At 41.1% G+C, this 16,763-nt stretch overlaps 1 protein-coding gene across 1 annotated transcript in view; it reads right to left on the bottom strand.

Moving 5' to 3' along the window:
- samd10b (sterile alpha motif domain containing 10b) overlaps positions 1-16,209 on the bottom strand; it is a 93,195-nt gene extending 76,986 nt beyond the window's left edge. Inside the window, exon 1 of the mRNA XM_077213981.1 lies at positions 15,927-16,209. Within this exon, the coding sequence (XP_077070096.1) occupies positions 15,927-15,939 (13 nt within the window). The 5' untranslated portion in view covers positions 15,940-16,209. The remainder of the gene's footprint in view (positions 1-15,926) is intronic.
- Positions 16,210-16,763: the final 554 nt, after the last annotated feature.

Genomic DNA, 16,763 nt, shown 5'->3' with positions numbered 1-16,763 from the left:
CGTACATTCACGAAATGTATGGATGCAGCACTTTCCCCCCTAAGGCGAAGGGGAGTGCGAATACTGAATTATCTCGACGATTGGCTGATTCTAGCACAATCAGAGAGTCAGTTAATAACACACAGATCTTGGATTATCAGCCATTTAGAATGCCTGGGTCTAAGAATCAATTTTGCAAAAAGCATACTATCTCCCAGCCAGAGGATTTCTTTCCTAGGAATAGTTCTAGACTCGATGCAAATGACAGCGCGTCTCTCATCAGAGCGCGCGCTCACCATCCGGCGCCTTGCAACATCATTCAGGGCGGGCGCGCTCGCCCCCGTCAAGCGGTTTCAGAGGATGCTCGGTCTCATGGCCTCAGCATCGGCCGTACTCCAGCTAGGATTGTTGCATATGCGCCCTCTCCAACGCTGGCTCAAGAGCCGCGTCCCTACTCACGCGTTGCGTTCGGGCCACCTTTTAATCAGAGCGAACCACGGCTGTATAAAAGCCCTGACGCACTGGAAAGCCGCCGACTGGTACCAGTCAGGCGTGAGTCTGGGTGTGAACACAAGGAGAAAGATGATAACGACAGATGCCTCCAAAATAGGTTGGGGGGCCCTTTACGAGGGCAGGCCTGTCTCCGGCTTTTGGTCAAACCCGGAGAAGCGCCTACACATAAACTGTCTGGAAATGAAAGCGGTCCCTTTGGCTCTCAGAGCCCTGCTCCCACAGCTGAGAAACGAACACGTCTTGGTCCGAACGGACAACATGACGGTAGTATCGTACATAAATCGCCAGGGTGGACTCAGGTCGAGCTCCATGCATTCAATGGCCAGGAGACTCATTTTATGGTCCCAGCACAACTTGCGCTCGCTGAGAGCAGCGCATGTGCCAGGTGCCCTGAACCAGGGGGCGGACATGCTATCCAGAGACAAAATTCTCCCAGGAGAATGGGCTCTCAACCCGCTGACGATTCACTGGTTATGGAAAACCTTTGGCAAAGCGGAGATCGACCTCTTCGCCTCCAAGGAGAACGCGCACTGCCCTCTTTTCTTCACGAAAAGCATGGATGCGCTCGCCCAGAGCTGGCCGAGCCGTCCCTTATATGCCTTTCCCCCAATCGCGATGCTACCGCAGGTCATCAGTCGGGTCAGAGAGGAGAAAAACGCAGTGCTGCTGATAGCCCCACTCTGGAAGAACCAAACATGGTTTCCAGATCTGATGCAAATGCAATCTGCACCACGGCCGATTCCACTGAGGCCAGACCTCCTCAGTCAGGCCAACGGGATGATATTTCATCCCCGCCCCGATCTGTGGGCCCTTCATGCATGGCCCCTCAACGGGTTCCCAGGAACCTCACGAGCGGAGCACTAAAAACCATCGCTGAGGCGCGGGCGCCCTCCACGAGAGGCTTATATGCCCAGAAATGGAAAGTGTTCAGTGTCTGGTGTAATGCCAAGGGCCTGAACCCTGAAACATGCGAGATTACGAACGTACTCGCTTTTCTACAAGGGCTTCTGGAGGCGGGCCGCGCCCCCTCCACGCTCAAAGTATATGTGGCGGCCATCACAGCATCACACGACCCTGTAATGGAACGTCCATTGGGAAGAAACGACCTAATTATTCGTTTCCTAAGGGGCGCTAGGAGGATGAACCCTTCACGCCCCCCCCTCAGTGCCGATCTGGGACCTAGCTACTGTCCTAGACGCTCTTAAAGGGCCTCCGTTCGAACCACTCCGAACCGTGCACCTTAAACAGCTCTCGCTCAAGACTGCGCTCTTGCTGGCACTCGCCTCGGTCAAGAGAGTGGGCGACCTGCACACGCTTTCGACAAGCGCTGCCTGCCTAGAATTCGGACCTAACGACTGCAGGGTCGTCCTTAGACCGAAACATGGGTATATTCCTAAAGTGCTCACCACTCCCTTCAGAGCACAGGTTATCTCCCTAACTGCGCTATCGTCCCCAGCAGACGAACACGACGCTAATCTACTCTGCCCCGTTAGGGCTCTCAGAGTGTATTTGGAGCGTTCTGCCCTATTCAGACAGACAGAACAACTGTTTGTATGCTTTGGCGGCCGTACGAAAGGTTCCGCCGTTTCAAAGCAGAGAATCTCTCACTGGATAGTTGAAGCTATAGCGCTGGCTTATGAAGCTAAGGGACTTCAATGCCCCTGGGGAGTCAAAGCACACTCCACCAGGAGTGTGGCTTCTTCCTGGGCATGGTCGAGCGGGATACCGATCGAGGATATTTGTGCGGCGGCAGGCTGGGCCTCACCGTGCACATTTATCAGGTTCTACAACCTACAGGTCCCGACACTGCATTCCAATGTACTATCAGCATGATGCTAGTTGAACTACGACTTCGTATCTAGATTATGTATGTGCTTGTGTCACACTGAGCGCCTTCTAGCCGCTCTGTATTCTTTCCCACATATAAAGCTCGCCTCTGCCGGCTAGTTGGATGATAACTTTGCTTTTTTAGCTCAGGCACCTGCCTCTGGCTATCATAAGGCGAAGTTCAGCACGCACGGCGTTTTGCATGGTGTTCCCATAGCGTAAGCTACTTACGCAATAGGAGAGACCTCTCGAAAGGGAACGACTCGGTTACTAACGTAACCTCGGTTCCCTGAGAGGAGGGAACGAGTATTGCGTAAGCTGCCGTGCTTGTGCTTGGTTAGTTCGCTTCAGTCGTTTTAACCTAAAGAACTCTCATGACGGGGCGCCCAATATATAGCTCTTGGCCACGCCCATCTTGGCGGGCTCTGACGCGCGCGGGCGCGAAGCGCGCTCATTGGTCGCGCATTCAGAGTCGCCCCGTCATTGGTTCGAGCAAGTTGCCGCAGCACAGCCAATGACCGAGCTGCCTTCATTCATTGCTGTCAGCTGTGCAGCTGCAATGCGTTTTACATAAAGACTTCAATATTCTCGAGAAAAGGAGTTTTCCCATAGCGTAAGCTACTTACGCAATACTCGTTCCCTCCTCTCAGGGAACCGAGGTTACGTTAGTAACCGAGTCGTTCTCTGGTCGTACGATGTGTATGACGTCATTGCCATTTTAAAAGACTTTTTAAAGCAAATGAGTGACTCTAAAAAATCTAACACCCGGTAATCTGTAATTTCTTTGCATCTCCTTTCGAAAACAACATTCAAATTACTAGACAAAAAATTATATCCTGAGAAAAGTGGGTTTTGAGGGGTATAGCTCCATAAACCTCTCCATTCATTCTGCACTCGTCCTGTGAGCGCCCTCATATGGAGCCAGAGTGGAACTGCAACCAGTTCGGAACCCGGAAGTTTACTGCCAGTGAAACTTCTCCCCATATTAGACATTGGCCGTTTCTCAATATGCGTTCTTGTCTGTACTTGTGTTCTTGTGGACTTGTGAAACGTCATCAGTCGCTGCCCAAGTACTGTCTCAATACACAAGTTTGCATTTTGGCAAGAACGGTTAAAAATCCCAGAAGTGTTCTTGACACGCCCATTTTACCGGGGATGCATCGGTTGGTAACTTGTGTGAACTTGACGGCAGAAATATCCCAGCATTCATTTCGGCATTCAAGGAAGGAGCGGGGAGCAGAAAGGCAGAACAACAGTAGGTCGTTTTTCTACAATTTCCTATGCTATTTCATCACTAAATTCACTTCTGAGAACATTTGATGCGAGAAATCTACTGTGTTGATTTCAAATATTGCCATTTTTACGAAAATTTATGGCGAATCGAAAATATGCTCAAACATTTTCGGTAGTGAACAATCTCCATAAGCGCACGCGGGTGTAGCTAGCGAGCCAACCGGCCAGTCATGCTAAAAACCTGGCTGTTATCATCAATAATTCTTGTTATGTTTGCGTACTGAAGACGGCGCTGTGCGGGGGTATTGCGCAATACCAGCAAGAACACATCGCCTCAAACTGTCAGCAGCGTTCTGTGTGCTCGTCACCTTGTAAGTTTATTCTTCCAAGAACAACTAGCAAGAGCGTTCTCCCCAAGAACACAAGTCCGTTCTTTGCATTCTTGGTTTTGAGAAACGGCCATTCTCTGGTGTTGATCTTTCTTCTCCTGCGTCTTACTCATCTGTGATCAGAACAGCAGCACAGCGTAAAGGTTTGTTTGAGCTGCGCCTTCTAGTGTACAGGCGTGAATTTACATTTCATTCAGCCTGAGGCTTATTCATTCACTTTTGGTGTGAAAGGGTCTTTACATTTGCCAGAAATTTAAATAGAACTTTATTTTTGTTATTAGGGGCGTTTTTACACCGGGCAACGTTTGCTGCAGTCCGAGTCCGAACGTGATTGTTCATCGACACTATCATCCCTTACATGTGTTTTATTTAACTAAATAGGCTACATCGTTATCGGCTACAACGCATAAGCCGGTTACTTTTCTTCTTGAACAAGTGTTGCTTCACACGAATCGCTGCACAGTTCGAGTGCAACCGAACTCAGACCACCTCCTCCAGGCAGTCTCGGGTTCCTTACCCCGGTGCGCTCCAGGGTCCACAATAATTACAATTAAATAATTACAATAATTTTAATAAGTATTATGTAGATATGTTTTAGCTTCTGAAGACTTGAACATTTTTATGATCATTTTAGTGTGTTTGGCTTTTTTTCTGCAGCTGTCTGGCAGAAAACAAAACAAAATCGAATTATTAAGTAATGATAAAGAAAATGCCATGTCTCTCATTTGGTCTTTTACTGAATGTTTAGTTTAGTGTTTGGTTTATTTCCTGTTTCTAGTTTTGTAGTCCTTTTGTAGTGCTTTTGGTTCCCCTCTTGTAATCTAGTTATCCCTGTGTATATAAGCCCCAGTGTTTGCTGTGTTTGGTTTTCAGTTGTTCTGTTACAGGGAGAGGGCAAGGAAAGGTGGGCAGGAGTGTGGAACTGAGTGCAGGCGTATTTTTATTATACAAAACAAAACATGGAACATGAGGAGCCAGTAAACAAGAGAGCAAGACAATGAGGATACACAAACAACAACTGAAAACCAAACACAGCTAACACTGGGGCTTATATACACAGGGATAACTAACAAGACACAGAAACAAACGATGAAGGAGTGAGAACCAGTTTTTTTTTTTTTTTTGTGGAAGTCAATGGAAGTCAATTGTTTGGTTACCAACATACTTCAAAGTATCTTCTTTTATGTTACACAATAGAAAGAATGTCATAAAGGTTTGGAACAACATGACGGTGAGTAAATGATGACCAAATTTTCAATTTGAGGTGAACTATCAATTAAAAATACAATCAAATAATCTGACAATATCCTTCATGTCCACACAAATGGTGCGGGGCGAGTTAGTGGTTTGTTCAAATCCAAGAATGAGCAATAGTAATTGCCTTAGCAATTACTCTCCACAGAGAACATTTCTCTCTCTTGTCTCATCCACACAGACAGTCTCATAGAGAGTAGAAAGGTTATATCTTTATGGACTCACCTAACTCCTCAAAGGACCCAAAATGTACTCTCTATCTCTCTCTCACTCTCACTCTCACTCTCACTCTCACTCTCACTCTCACTCTCACTCACTCTCTCACTCTCTCACTCTCTCTCTCTCTCTCTCTCTCTCTCTCTCTCTCTCTCTCTCTCTCTCTCTCTCTCTCTCTCTCTCTCTTTCTGAATGCTGCTTTACGTTCTCCATTCACTGTATTCACTTGCTTTAATTGCCATGTTATCAGACTCTCCCTGACAGCTATGCCAATTACCCGTCTGCATTGTGTGCTGTCCAGACTGGCCGTTTAGACGCAGAACAGAGAACAGAATAAAACCTACAGCCCTTTATGCATTCAATCGAATGAACCATCTCTTCAACACTTTCTTCATCTGTCTGCCATTGCTATTTTTCAAGACAAAAATTAATGTTGCAACTGGCAAATGTTATAAATAGTAAGTACCAAACACTTGAAATATTGTGCTTTTATGGGACTTTTTTCAGGAACAAACAAGTGCATGGGTCATTCAGGTTGATTCTGCTTTTAAATATATCAAATAGTATTTCTGAAACATATACAAAAAGATCTAAATATTCACTCAAAACACTATTTAATTCTCAAGGTAATTTTCATAGCGTCTGTCAAATTGAATTATACTGTATATAAACAGACATCTCACAATGTCAAATAGCACCCAACACATTTCCAGCATGTACTTTGATTTTCCACCCACATTTCTAAAGGAAGACACCTCAACAGTTCATATTTCCACATCATATTTCACACATGACAGACAGATTCTGACTGACACACAGACTGGAAATTTAAGATGGTTCACAGGGTTCAATCTATCAGGGTTTGCTAACTCAGAAGGAGCATTGGCTGATGTCTTTAATGTATTTAATTTTTAACAGTCTTTATTTTTGGTCCAGAGGGGGATTATATAATTCAATACAGCCTTGAGTCAGCGAGGGCAAATCCTGGGGGTGACTTTGAAGCTTCAGCTTGAGTTCAAAAACCAATAGGACTGTTTACTCTGACATCGCCTGACAGTGTATTTCTCGCTTTCCTCCCTCACTCTCTTTCTCACACACACTCACCAGTATACAAGAAATCCTTTCTTATCACAGATAAGGTGGTTTGGACTCTTTCAGAATGGATTATGAGAACAGACATGTTAAAAGGTCAGTGATACACTAGGACCTCACAAACACACACACACTCAAGCAGGAGAGAGAACCAATGTGTCACAGCGCAGAGATTAGAGTCACAGAGATAATGCATGACCTCTAGAAAACATAACTGATGCCTAGCGCTTATGGGAGTGTAAATAAGTAAAACATTAAATGAGAGCAGTAGTCCATCTGATTTAAACACACCTCAGAGCCAGAGAGAGAAAGTAAGACACAGACAGGAAAGATGCAACCTTATTGTTGACATAGGCAGACATTTCACCCAATGTTAAAATTAGCGAATAAGCGATAAATCAGTCTCACCGAAAATCTAGTCAAAAGTATAATTGGTATACTTGGTATAATATCCATGTGTATTTGCCCTTGAACATTTTGTCAATTGAACTCCTATAATCTCAGTTATTTGATTTATATCATAATATATTATTTTTATAATAGACACTGAAAAAATTGTAACATCTAAATTGTTTTTATTGAAATCAGAAAAATATTGAGCATCCCTGAATGAACCAAAATACATGAATTTATAACTATTACCTCAAGTCCATCACTTTAAATTCAAGCGCAAAAATGAACTCAACACCTGCCAGAACCTCAGCAAAACTAAAATCATGTGACCCCTAACTATGACACCAATGACAATGTTGCAGGCCCCGTTGTTGATATTGCAAATCTTTTTTTAAAATTAACTGCTAATTAATGTCAATTAGCTGACACTTCCACTCTAATCACTTTAATTAAAAGAGGGAGGGTCTCTCTGGAATAACCTGGAGTTAAGCATCTTAATCAAGGACATAAAGTCTGTGATCCACTTTGCATTTTATTCATGGCATTTGCAAACGTTGGCAAATCCACAGACAAATGTTTGTATGCAACATGCATCAGAAAGTCCCTACACTCTTCTTTATTGGCCTGATTGTGCTCGTTGTACCATGGCTTTGGACTATTTTCTTGAATCTTCTTTAAGCGCAAAGGAGCAGTGCTGGAAAAGAGAGAGTCAAAAGTTTCCGTCGCAATATCGATTTTTTCTAAGCTATCTGTGATGCTGAGGAGATGAAACTGATCAGTAATATTATTAATAAAGCAAACTTAAGTGAGAGGTCTAACATATTTGTAACACGGAGTCGGCTTTGCAGCCTTAGCTAAATGAAGTTTACAAGAGACTACATAATGATCTGAGATGTCATCACTCTGCTGTAGAATTTCAATGGCATCAACATTGATTCCATGTGATAATATTAGATCTAGAGTATGATTACCACAATGAGTGGGTCCTGACACGTGTTGTCTAACTCCAATAGAGTTCAGAATGTCTTTAAATGCCAATCCCAATTCATCGTTTTCGTTATCTACATGTATATTAATATCACCAACAATTAGGACGTTATCTGCAAATCAGCAAATTCTTTGATAAAGTCTGTATGGTGCCCTGGTGGCCTGTATACAGTAGCGAGCACAAATCTCAAACCTGATTTATCATTTACACTAGATAGTGTTACATTAAGCACCAACACTTCAAAATAATTATATTTGAAACTAGACTTCAAGTCCTCAGTGATTCTGAAGATATTACTATAAATTACAGCAACACCTCCCCCTTTGCCTTTCAGACGAGGCTCATGTTTATAACCGTAATTTGCGTGGTGGACTCATTTAAAGTAATGTAATTGTTTGGTTTTAGCCAGGTTTCTGTCAAACACAGCACATCTATGTTATAGTCTGAAATCATATCATTAACAATAAGTGCTTTTGAAGTAAGGGATCTAATATTCAGCAACCTAAGCTTTATCATTTGTACATCTGTATTATATCTGCTTTTTATTTGTTGAACATCAATTACATTTTTACCCTTAAATGGGTTTAGGAGTTTTTTGTATGTCCTAATTCGGGGAACAGACACAGTCTCTATATGATGATATCTAGGTGAAAGAGTCTCTATGTGATGGGATTTATCTGACCTCAGTGACGTGAGACAGCTAGCAGACGGTCGATTTAGCCAGTCTATCTGCTTCCTGACCTAAGTGCACATATTTTTCACAAGCCCTCAAAGAAAGAATCAAATTCCTCTAGAGGAAACAAGAACACGTTTTTCTGTTCTCTATTGTGGTATATGTTACAGTAAAGTACCAAGGTATTATCTTCTGGTACCATAACTGTACTGTGCTAACACCAACCATAAAGAAAATGTATCTTATAAAATCTAATAAACTGTGTGGTAAACCTAAATAGCCACCTAATTTTATAATATCCACATCTACAGCCCTTCCAGGTGAAGGAAGTGTTTGTGTTAATGGCCAAGCAGTCAAAAAGTGTCAGAAAGAGAACAGTGATGTGAAAGGAAGGGACAGAGACAGAGTTAGAGTCAGATATATGGCCCATGGGTAATATTTTGAGGGACAGGGTGGGATGTAGAGAGCTGTTCATCACAGAGCACCCTGGAGTAGAGCTGGATGAGACTGATAATACAGATGTAAAAATCAGTGCAATCAAATAGTGTAATTGCTTTTTGCCACCAGGAGCTGTATCATCTCTTCCTGGTGCCTTCAGCAAGGCCATTGGCCAATCAGAAACCTCTATCACACACGAGGAACAGCCCCAAACCGTTCAGAATTACAGAATAGAGGACTGGTTTAATTTAGATTAGAGCTAGATTATTTTAATATATTAATATTGTTTTTTTTATTTATACTTTTATTTACCAATAACATGCTTTAGAAAACCAACCACAAAATGACAACTAACTAGAATATAGTACACAAGACCATCAATTTCCATCCAATTCAAACCAACTGCATTATCTCTAATTAGCACAACTCTCTCAGCAGTTTCTATTATCTTTTTTTCTCTCCGTCTCTTTCTTCAACATCATCCTCTTTCATCCTTTATCTTTCTCAATCGTGCATTTCTTTCATTCGCGGAGCACTAATTAACGGAGAGATATTGGACACGGGCTTGTGCACTTGCTAATACAACGGGATGAGAGGAGCTGACAGACCGGCCATTTAAAAAAAATTAATCAAGAGTGACCACAGTACTGAAGAAATTAGGTACCACTGGGTGGGTGTGGAGAACGAAGATGAGAACACTTGAGATGATGGCGGGTGGGTGTGGGGGGGGATAAAGCTTTGCCCTCTGCGAGAGCAATTATCCGTAGCTCACGGGTCAACCCAGCCATCAGTCCTCCCAGCAAATGAAATGGACCTTTCTTCTCCATTCTTCAGCCATCTCTCTGCCTCCTCCTTTCTCTCTGTCCATTTTCTCGAAGATGCTTGTTGATTTAAGCCAAATTGATCCCTCCCGGGTTTTAACGCTTGATCAATCTGTTTAAAGTCTGGGGGGATTGACGAGTGAATGTTTATTAGAAACCTCCCCCTTGCTTTTCCTCCCCATCCCCCTCAATCCCACTATTATTCATAGGGAATCTCAGAAGAGTAGCACTGATCCATAATAAGGCGGCATATGGATGGATTTTCTAGGATCTATACAGTCTTATGCCTGCTACAGACTGTGTGATTTCAGCAATCCTATAATAAGATCATTACAAATCACACTGTACGACATGGATCTAAATAAACTTGGGTGCGTAGACTGTACGATGATGACAGCTATTGAATCATAGGATACGACGCAAGTTAGTATAGAAGAATAAAACGTCATCAGCATGCGCTAGTGGTAAACAAATAGAGCAACATAAATCACACTTTGACAATTGTGATTTTTATGTGAGCTGAAAAAAAGAGGAGGAAGTGAAAGGAATATGAATGCGGTCATTGCTAGGGAAAAGAGGCCAACTTGGCATGGCAATTTTGCAAATGGAGCTTGAGGTAAATAGTTTTAGCGCCATGTTGCATTGATCAATATGCCATTTCATGCTATATTTTTATTGGTTAGTCAGTAAACGTAAGTCATAGCAGCAAACACACTGTGAGATGATCATCCTAAACTTCTGACACTGTCAGAAAATTATCACAGGATATCTCTGACATGACAACGGCCGTCTCTGAACCCCTCTCACTGTACGACATGGGAACACAGTTTAGGAGCCACAACCACAGAAATCACCACGATTGGTTATCTTTCGTCTGGGACAGGCCAAAATCATACAATGTGTACCGGGCATTATTGATTTAAATGAATCTGCACACTGGATCTATTCAGCAATATATTTTGCACTAGGGATAGGAATAAGTGGATAGGATAAGTGTTAAACTCGACCTGTCTTGTTGTGCTACCAACATTGTTGGGGTGTGGTATTACTTTTCTAAGCAATCTGATGGTTGAAAAAAAAATCCATATATTTACATTGAAGGAAGGACCACAATATACTGTAATAGAGACTTGGATGGCTCCTTTATCCTAGACCAGTAAGCAACAGCCTAGTAACTCTCTGGCAACACCCTAGCAACCACCAAGATGGGACATTTTTTTAGGATTGCTAATAGAAATACCGTTCGAATTTGGAACAAATCATAATTATCCAGTAAGAATTTTTTCTTCGCAGTTTCATTCTTCAAGTATTATTATTTGAGGTTCTGGTCCCAAATTCTGACAGATATTCCATCACTCATGTACACATTCCTTTAATGTTTTTGACGTGTGAACGTACCTGATGGCGAATTGTCTAATCATATCAAAGTCAGAGACAAAAATATCCACCCACAACAGCTGTGCAAATATGCAATACAAACAGTAAACTTATTCTATGCTGATGCACTGACAGTAAAGTCTTTTCATTTGAGATCTTTTAAATGGATCACTGCAACAACAAAAAAGCAGGCAAATCTTTTTTTCTTTTTTTTTTACTTTCTCTTCCCCTGATGTCAGCGTAGATGCAGTGTGAACTGTGATGACACAGTAAGAGAGTATTAAGACAACCAACCGGCCAACAGAGCAAGATTTAAAACCCAAACATACACAGTAGAATAAAAACATAATGCACCCTCAGAGATGTGCACACACACACACAGATCAAACATTCCATATAGACACACACACACAAAATCCATTTTAGCAAAATCCTTTGTCTGCTTGAAAGATATGATACAAAAGAATAGGGGGGATAAAGGGACGGATGGATGGATGGTTTAAGGTGGAGATAATGACTGCAAGGACAAATGGATGCTGGCCTAAACACACACACACACACACACACACACATACATGCCACACCATTTGAGCCAGGATCACATTTCAAAAGCTCTCCAAAGGCAACTTTTGGGCAGGAAACCAAATAGCTGTTACCTCCTTAACCAACATGTGAGAGAAGGCTAATAAAGACCATGTTTATGTGGCTAAAGAAAACAGTAGCTTCCTTTTATTTCACCTCCTTTTCTTCTTTTATTCATGCGCTCATGTGAGAATCAGTTCACAGGGACGTAACTTCGGTCATGTGGTTTGGGCGAGATTCGTTTAATCTGATGTACAATGCATTGTGAGTACAAACCAGATCAAGAGGCTTTAGGACAAAAGCTCTTAAAGGACAGATTTGGGACCATTGTTGAAGGAATGTTCTGGGGTTCAATACTAATTAAGCTCTATCAACAGCATCTGTGACATACTGTCGATTACCACAGACAATAATTGTGACCTTTTTTTTAAGTTAGAATTGTGTATTTCAGTTTCAAGCAAAGTCTATGGAGCAAGGCAATAAAGTGGTGCAGGGATGACGTCAAAACCTGGAAGTCTAATTCGGCCGCTGGTTCCTTTGAGATTTTCCTATTGGGTTTTATAATGGGGTTTTTCAATTTATGAGTAAAATAAGGTCTGTGGTGAACATAACCTGATACTTTGACGTTTTGTGCTAGAACATACACTGCACACACTCACACCCCAAGCTTTCTTATCAAGTTACTTATTAGAAATATACGTTTACAAAGATTAACATAACTGCTTAAATTTACGTTTTCACAATGGGTGAGTGTAATTTACGTTGTAGAACAGAACGTCAAAGTATAGTCAAGTAATCCTTACCACAGGCTTTAGTTTTACTCATAAATTAAAAACCCCCATTATAAAATCCCATAGGAAAATCTCAAAGGAACCAGCGGCAAATTCTGACGTCATCCCTGGCCTGCACCACTCTATAATGCTTTGGATAAAATGTAAAACAGCCACAAAATTTTAACTTTACACATTTTAAAATGAGTCTAGCGAGATAAAATACGTTCTAACCTTTTGTATTCAATAATGATGCATTGAAATGTCAGAATATTTTGGGACCAAAAAAAAAAGAATCTTCGGTTTCGGACTAAATGTTTTTTTAAGGGCCGAAATATTGACTGTGTCAGCATCTATTTTTTTTCCCACAACATGGATAAGCTACAGTGTTACATTGCTGACAATTTTCAAATTCAATGTCATGTCAAAATGTCAAGTGCAAAATCGGTTAAGACATTAATGGTGTGTAAAATAATGGTGTGAAAATACCAGTAAATTGACTATCGCAAAACTTAGTAAGGGTGTGTTCACACTTGTAGTTCGGGTCGCTTGGTTCGTTTGGTCCAGACCAAAAAAAAAACATTAAGTCCTGGTCCGCTTAGCATTCACATTGGCATTTTAACACTGAACATAAAGATGACCTAAAGGCATAGGGATATGTTCACAACCTGACTGGTCGGCTTTTATGACGTATATTTCGCAACAGAACTTACCGAACATCCAAAACGATGCTGTGTTCTGGGATAAATATGTTCATTGTGTGTGCGTATCCTACATAGGATGGTATTTTGACCAGCTGAGAACTTGTAAAAAGCTTATAAATGTGTAAAGGAGAGAAAACAGTGTCAGGAATCCCTCCTTCTCACACACACACACACAAACACAGATCTGCTGCGAGGAGACGCGTTTCTGATGCCTGTACCGAACTGTGATGAGCAACATGGCGACTATAACGAGAGAAAAAAACGGGAGCATTCTGTCCTTTTTAGGGTCGCTCAATTTTGTTTTGCGGGTCAAATTGGCATAACGTAAGGGTTAAACAACTTTATAACTTAAATAACACACACGGTGTATGTCAGAATTAAAATAAGGATTATAGCACAAGCTTCACATTTCTGGTTTTTAAACCCTCCAGACTGCATTGCCCCACAGACTTCCATTATAAGTGCAGAGTTTTTACATGCTTTATAAACTGATGGACCAAGTGATGAAATGATGATGAAATGCGATGGAAAAGCTGCTCATCTCTCAGTAATTAGAGGTAAAAGAATAGAAAGAAAGAATAAAACAGTCAATGGTGTTGACAGACTGGTCAAGCATGGAATCGCTTCTGCTGATAACAGGCAAACACACATTGAGATAAAATACACAGTCCCTCCAACCACTGCATGTCAATCCGAGCGAAACAGAACCACAAATTACTCTCTTTTTATCGCTAATGCTCTTTCACGCTCTCCCCTTCTATTTTTTCAGACATCTGCGTGTGGTTAGAAACCGTTAGTGAGGCTTGTGGGTCTAGCATTTTCTAATCCATCTGTATGCATGAATGAGTGACACGCATTTGTCCATGCACTTAATGCATTGGTGCTCCCTTAGGTAGCAGGAAAACAGCCCAGTCCTCCTGCTGCATGCTGGGATTGGTAGGGTGTGTGAAACAAGGCGAGAGGGGGTTAAATCAACATCTGTGCCTCTCCAGATCTAATGAAGCTTTATATGAGCAGTGACACAAACATGCTTTATGTGAAACAGAAACCAGTGGTATTCTGGAAACATTTTTATTACAGCCTGTATGAAATGAAACCTTGCCAAGTAATAACTGTACTGTAACAGGAGAATGATGCGACAATATCTGTGCAATAGAAGATATTAAAGCAAACAATCAGTTCTCTCAAGTGTAATTCAGTTGTCTAATCAAGCTATAGCCTATATATAAGCTGCCTCTATATAAACCGCTTGTGTACTCACATATCAGACTATTATTTAAGAAAAACGTTCTTAAATAATATTCTGCGCACAGAATACAACACGGATTAAAACAAGCCGTTTTAATTGGATAAAAAACAACACGTTTGAATAAACAATGATCTAACTTTCCTTGAGGGGGCTTTATGATTATGCAATTTGTTTCTACGTATAGAACATCCTATTTTGGGCACAAACTGTACTTTTAAGTTACTGAATCACACGTGTGGCAGGAGAGAGAATATGGAAAAGGACATTTAATAAGAAGAAGTGCAGGTTAAAGTGAGGCAAGGTCTTGCTGTCCGTTTCAGCACCACGCCGAGCGCTGCAGATTTAGCTACTATATATTTATGGAAAATTGCCTGGGGCCAAGGGAAAACATATATGTCTTACGAGCAAATAAATGTCCTCGAGATCACTGAGAGCATGTGTGTGAATGTTTTCATTTATCATGCAAGTTGTCAGGTAGACTTTATGTTTATGACCAGCTGTGAACCCATGGACTCTATCTGACATTCCCTTCAGCGATTTGAAAGCAATGTCATTGTCAACATGATGGGCACAAATACATCTGGAAAATAAAAATAAAAAACACCTGCAGCAATTACCGACTTTCTGACCTGAACATGCACATGGCATTCAGAAAAAATATAAACAGCATCACAGGGTTCAGCAAAAAAAAAAAAAAAGAAAAAATTCTATAGTACAGTGTAGTATAGGATTATAATACCCTAGTAGAATATAAGCATTTACCATAATTAATACGGCTTTTTACACGTTACATGTAGTTACTGTGATAACTATAAATTATGCATAATTGAATGCAAGTAACCCTAAACCAAACCCTAATCCCAACCCTATAGTAAGTAGGCTACATGTATTATTTATTATTACTCGGTACTTAAATGTATAATTACACTGTAAGATGGACAACTTAAATAAAGTGTAATCATAAACAGTAAAAAATGATAGTCTAAAGTGCACAGTAAAAAAAAAAAGCTCAAATTGAAAAAGTTTTAAAACTACTGATGACGAAATCCAAGTTTGGCAAATTGCAGAAAAAAAATCTTATATAAAAGACAATGTTAAAATGTTATGTTATTATATACTTCAAGGTTTTAGTCAAATACTTTAGTACGGGACATTAGTAAATAGCATTGTAAATGTTGTAAACAGTGTAAAGTAAAGAGTTAATTTATAGTATAGTAGGTATTAGGCTTTAGTACAAAAAATATTAGTTTTCAGTCATGTAGCCTATAGAATAATACAGTAAACATCAAAAAGTCATAAATATTGTCTGTATACTGTAACGCCACCCTGTAAAATAAACGGATCATAGTTTGCATGTGGCTGCAGTATGAATCAAACAATAATTGAACTGGTTTATTGAACGTAGTAAATAACACGCAGCGAGCTTACCGTCCACAGCCATAGTCGGTATATACGCGTATCTCTCCGTGATGGCTTTAGTAGGAGTCTGCCATGCTCATGCTCACGGGTGTTCTGTCCGGTAGAAGAGAGAGCCGGGGCTCCTGAACGACACCTCCAGTCCGAGCGCAAAGATCTGCTGTGGAGCAAGAGAGACATCCACATATAAACCCGAGAGAGAGAGAGAGAGAGAGAGTGAGAGTGGAGAGAGATGACAGTCATTCAGCTCCCAGCGCATCGGACAAGTTTAAACCCCTCCCTCCCTCTGCTTCTCACCTTAGTGCTGAACGCACTCCTAACAGCGAGCGATTCTCTGATACACAAGTGGCTGTGCTGATGAATGACAGTGTGCAGGGAGTGCAATAAAACACGCGTGCCATTTAAACTAGGCTACATCAGACCCGCGCGTGCACGAGGGAGTGGGGAACATATGGGCAAACGCGTGAGAAGGCGCTTGACAAAACAAACTTATGCAAAGCACAGCATTATGAGACTGCGTTTGCCCCGCGCACCACCATGGGGTGATTAATTAACACTTTCATTAGTAATGGAAATAGCCTATATATATATATATATATATATATATATATATATATATATATATATATATATATATATATATATATATATATATTTATATATTTATGCCTAGGCGAGACCGGGGATGGTTGTAACAATTTTGACCTTTCTGTCTATATCTTGTAATACTTTGAAGTCAATGTGTTCAAAATGTGATCAACATTAGTTACAAATGTCTGCTATTAAATGACATTATCTTTGCAACACAAACAGAAAATGCATGGTTTAGTTTCAAACACGAGGAGTGAA

The sequence above is a fragment of the Siphateles boraxobius genome, unplaced genomic scaffold (genome assembly GCF_051911475.1).
Source record: "Siphateles boraxobius isolate OS27281-9 unplaced genomic scaffold, OSU_SipBor_1 68, whole genome shotgun sequence".
NCBI classification, from domain to species: domain Eukaryota; kingdom Metazoa; phylum Chordata; class Actinopteri; order Cypriniformes; family Leuciscidae; genus Siphateles; species Siphateles boraxobius.
The sequence above is the reverse complement of the archived record's forward strand: the minus strand, read 5'-3'. Positions and strand labels throughout refer to the sequence as shown.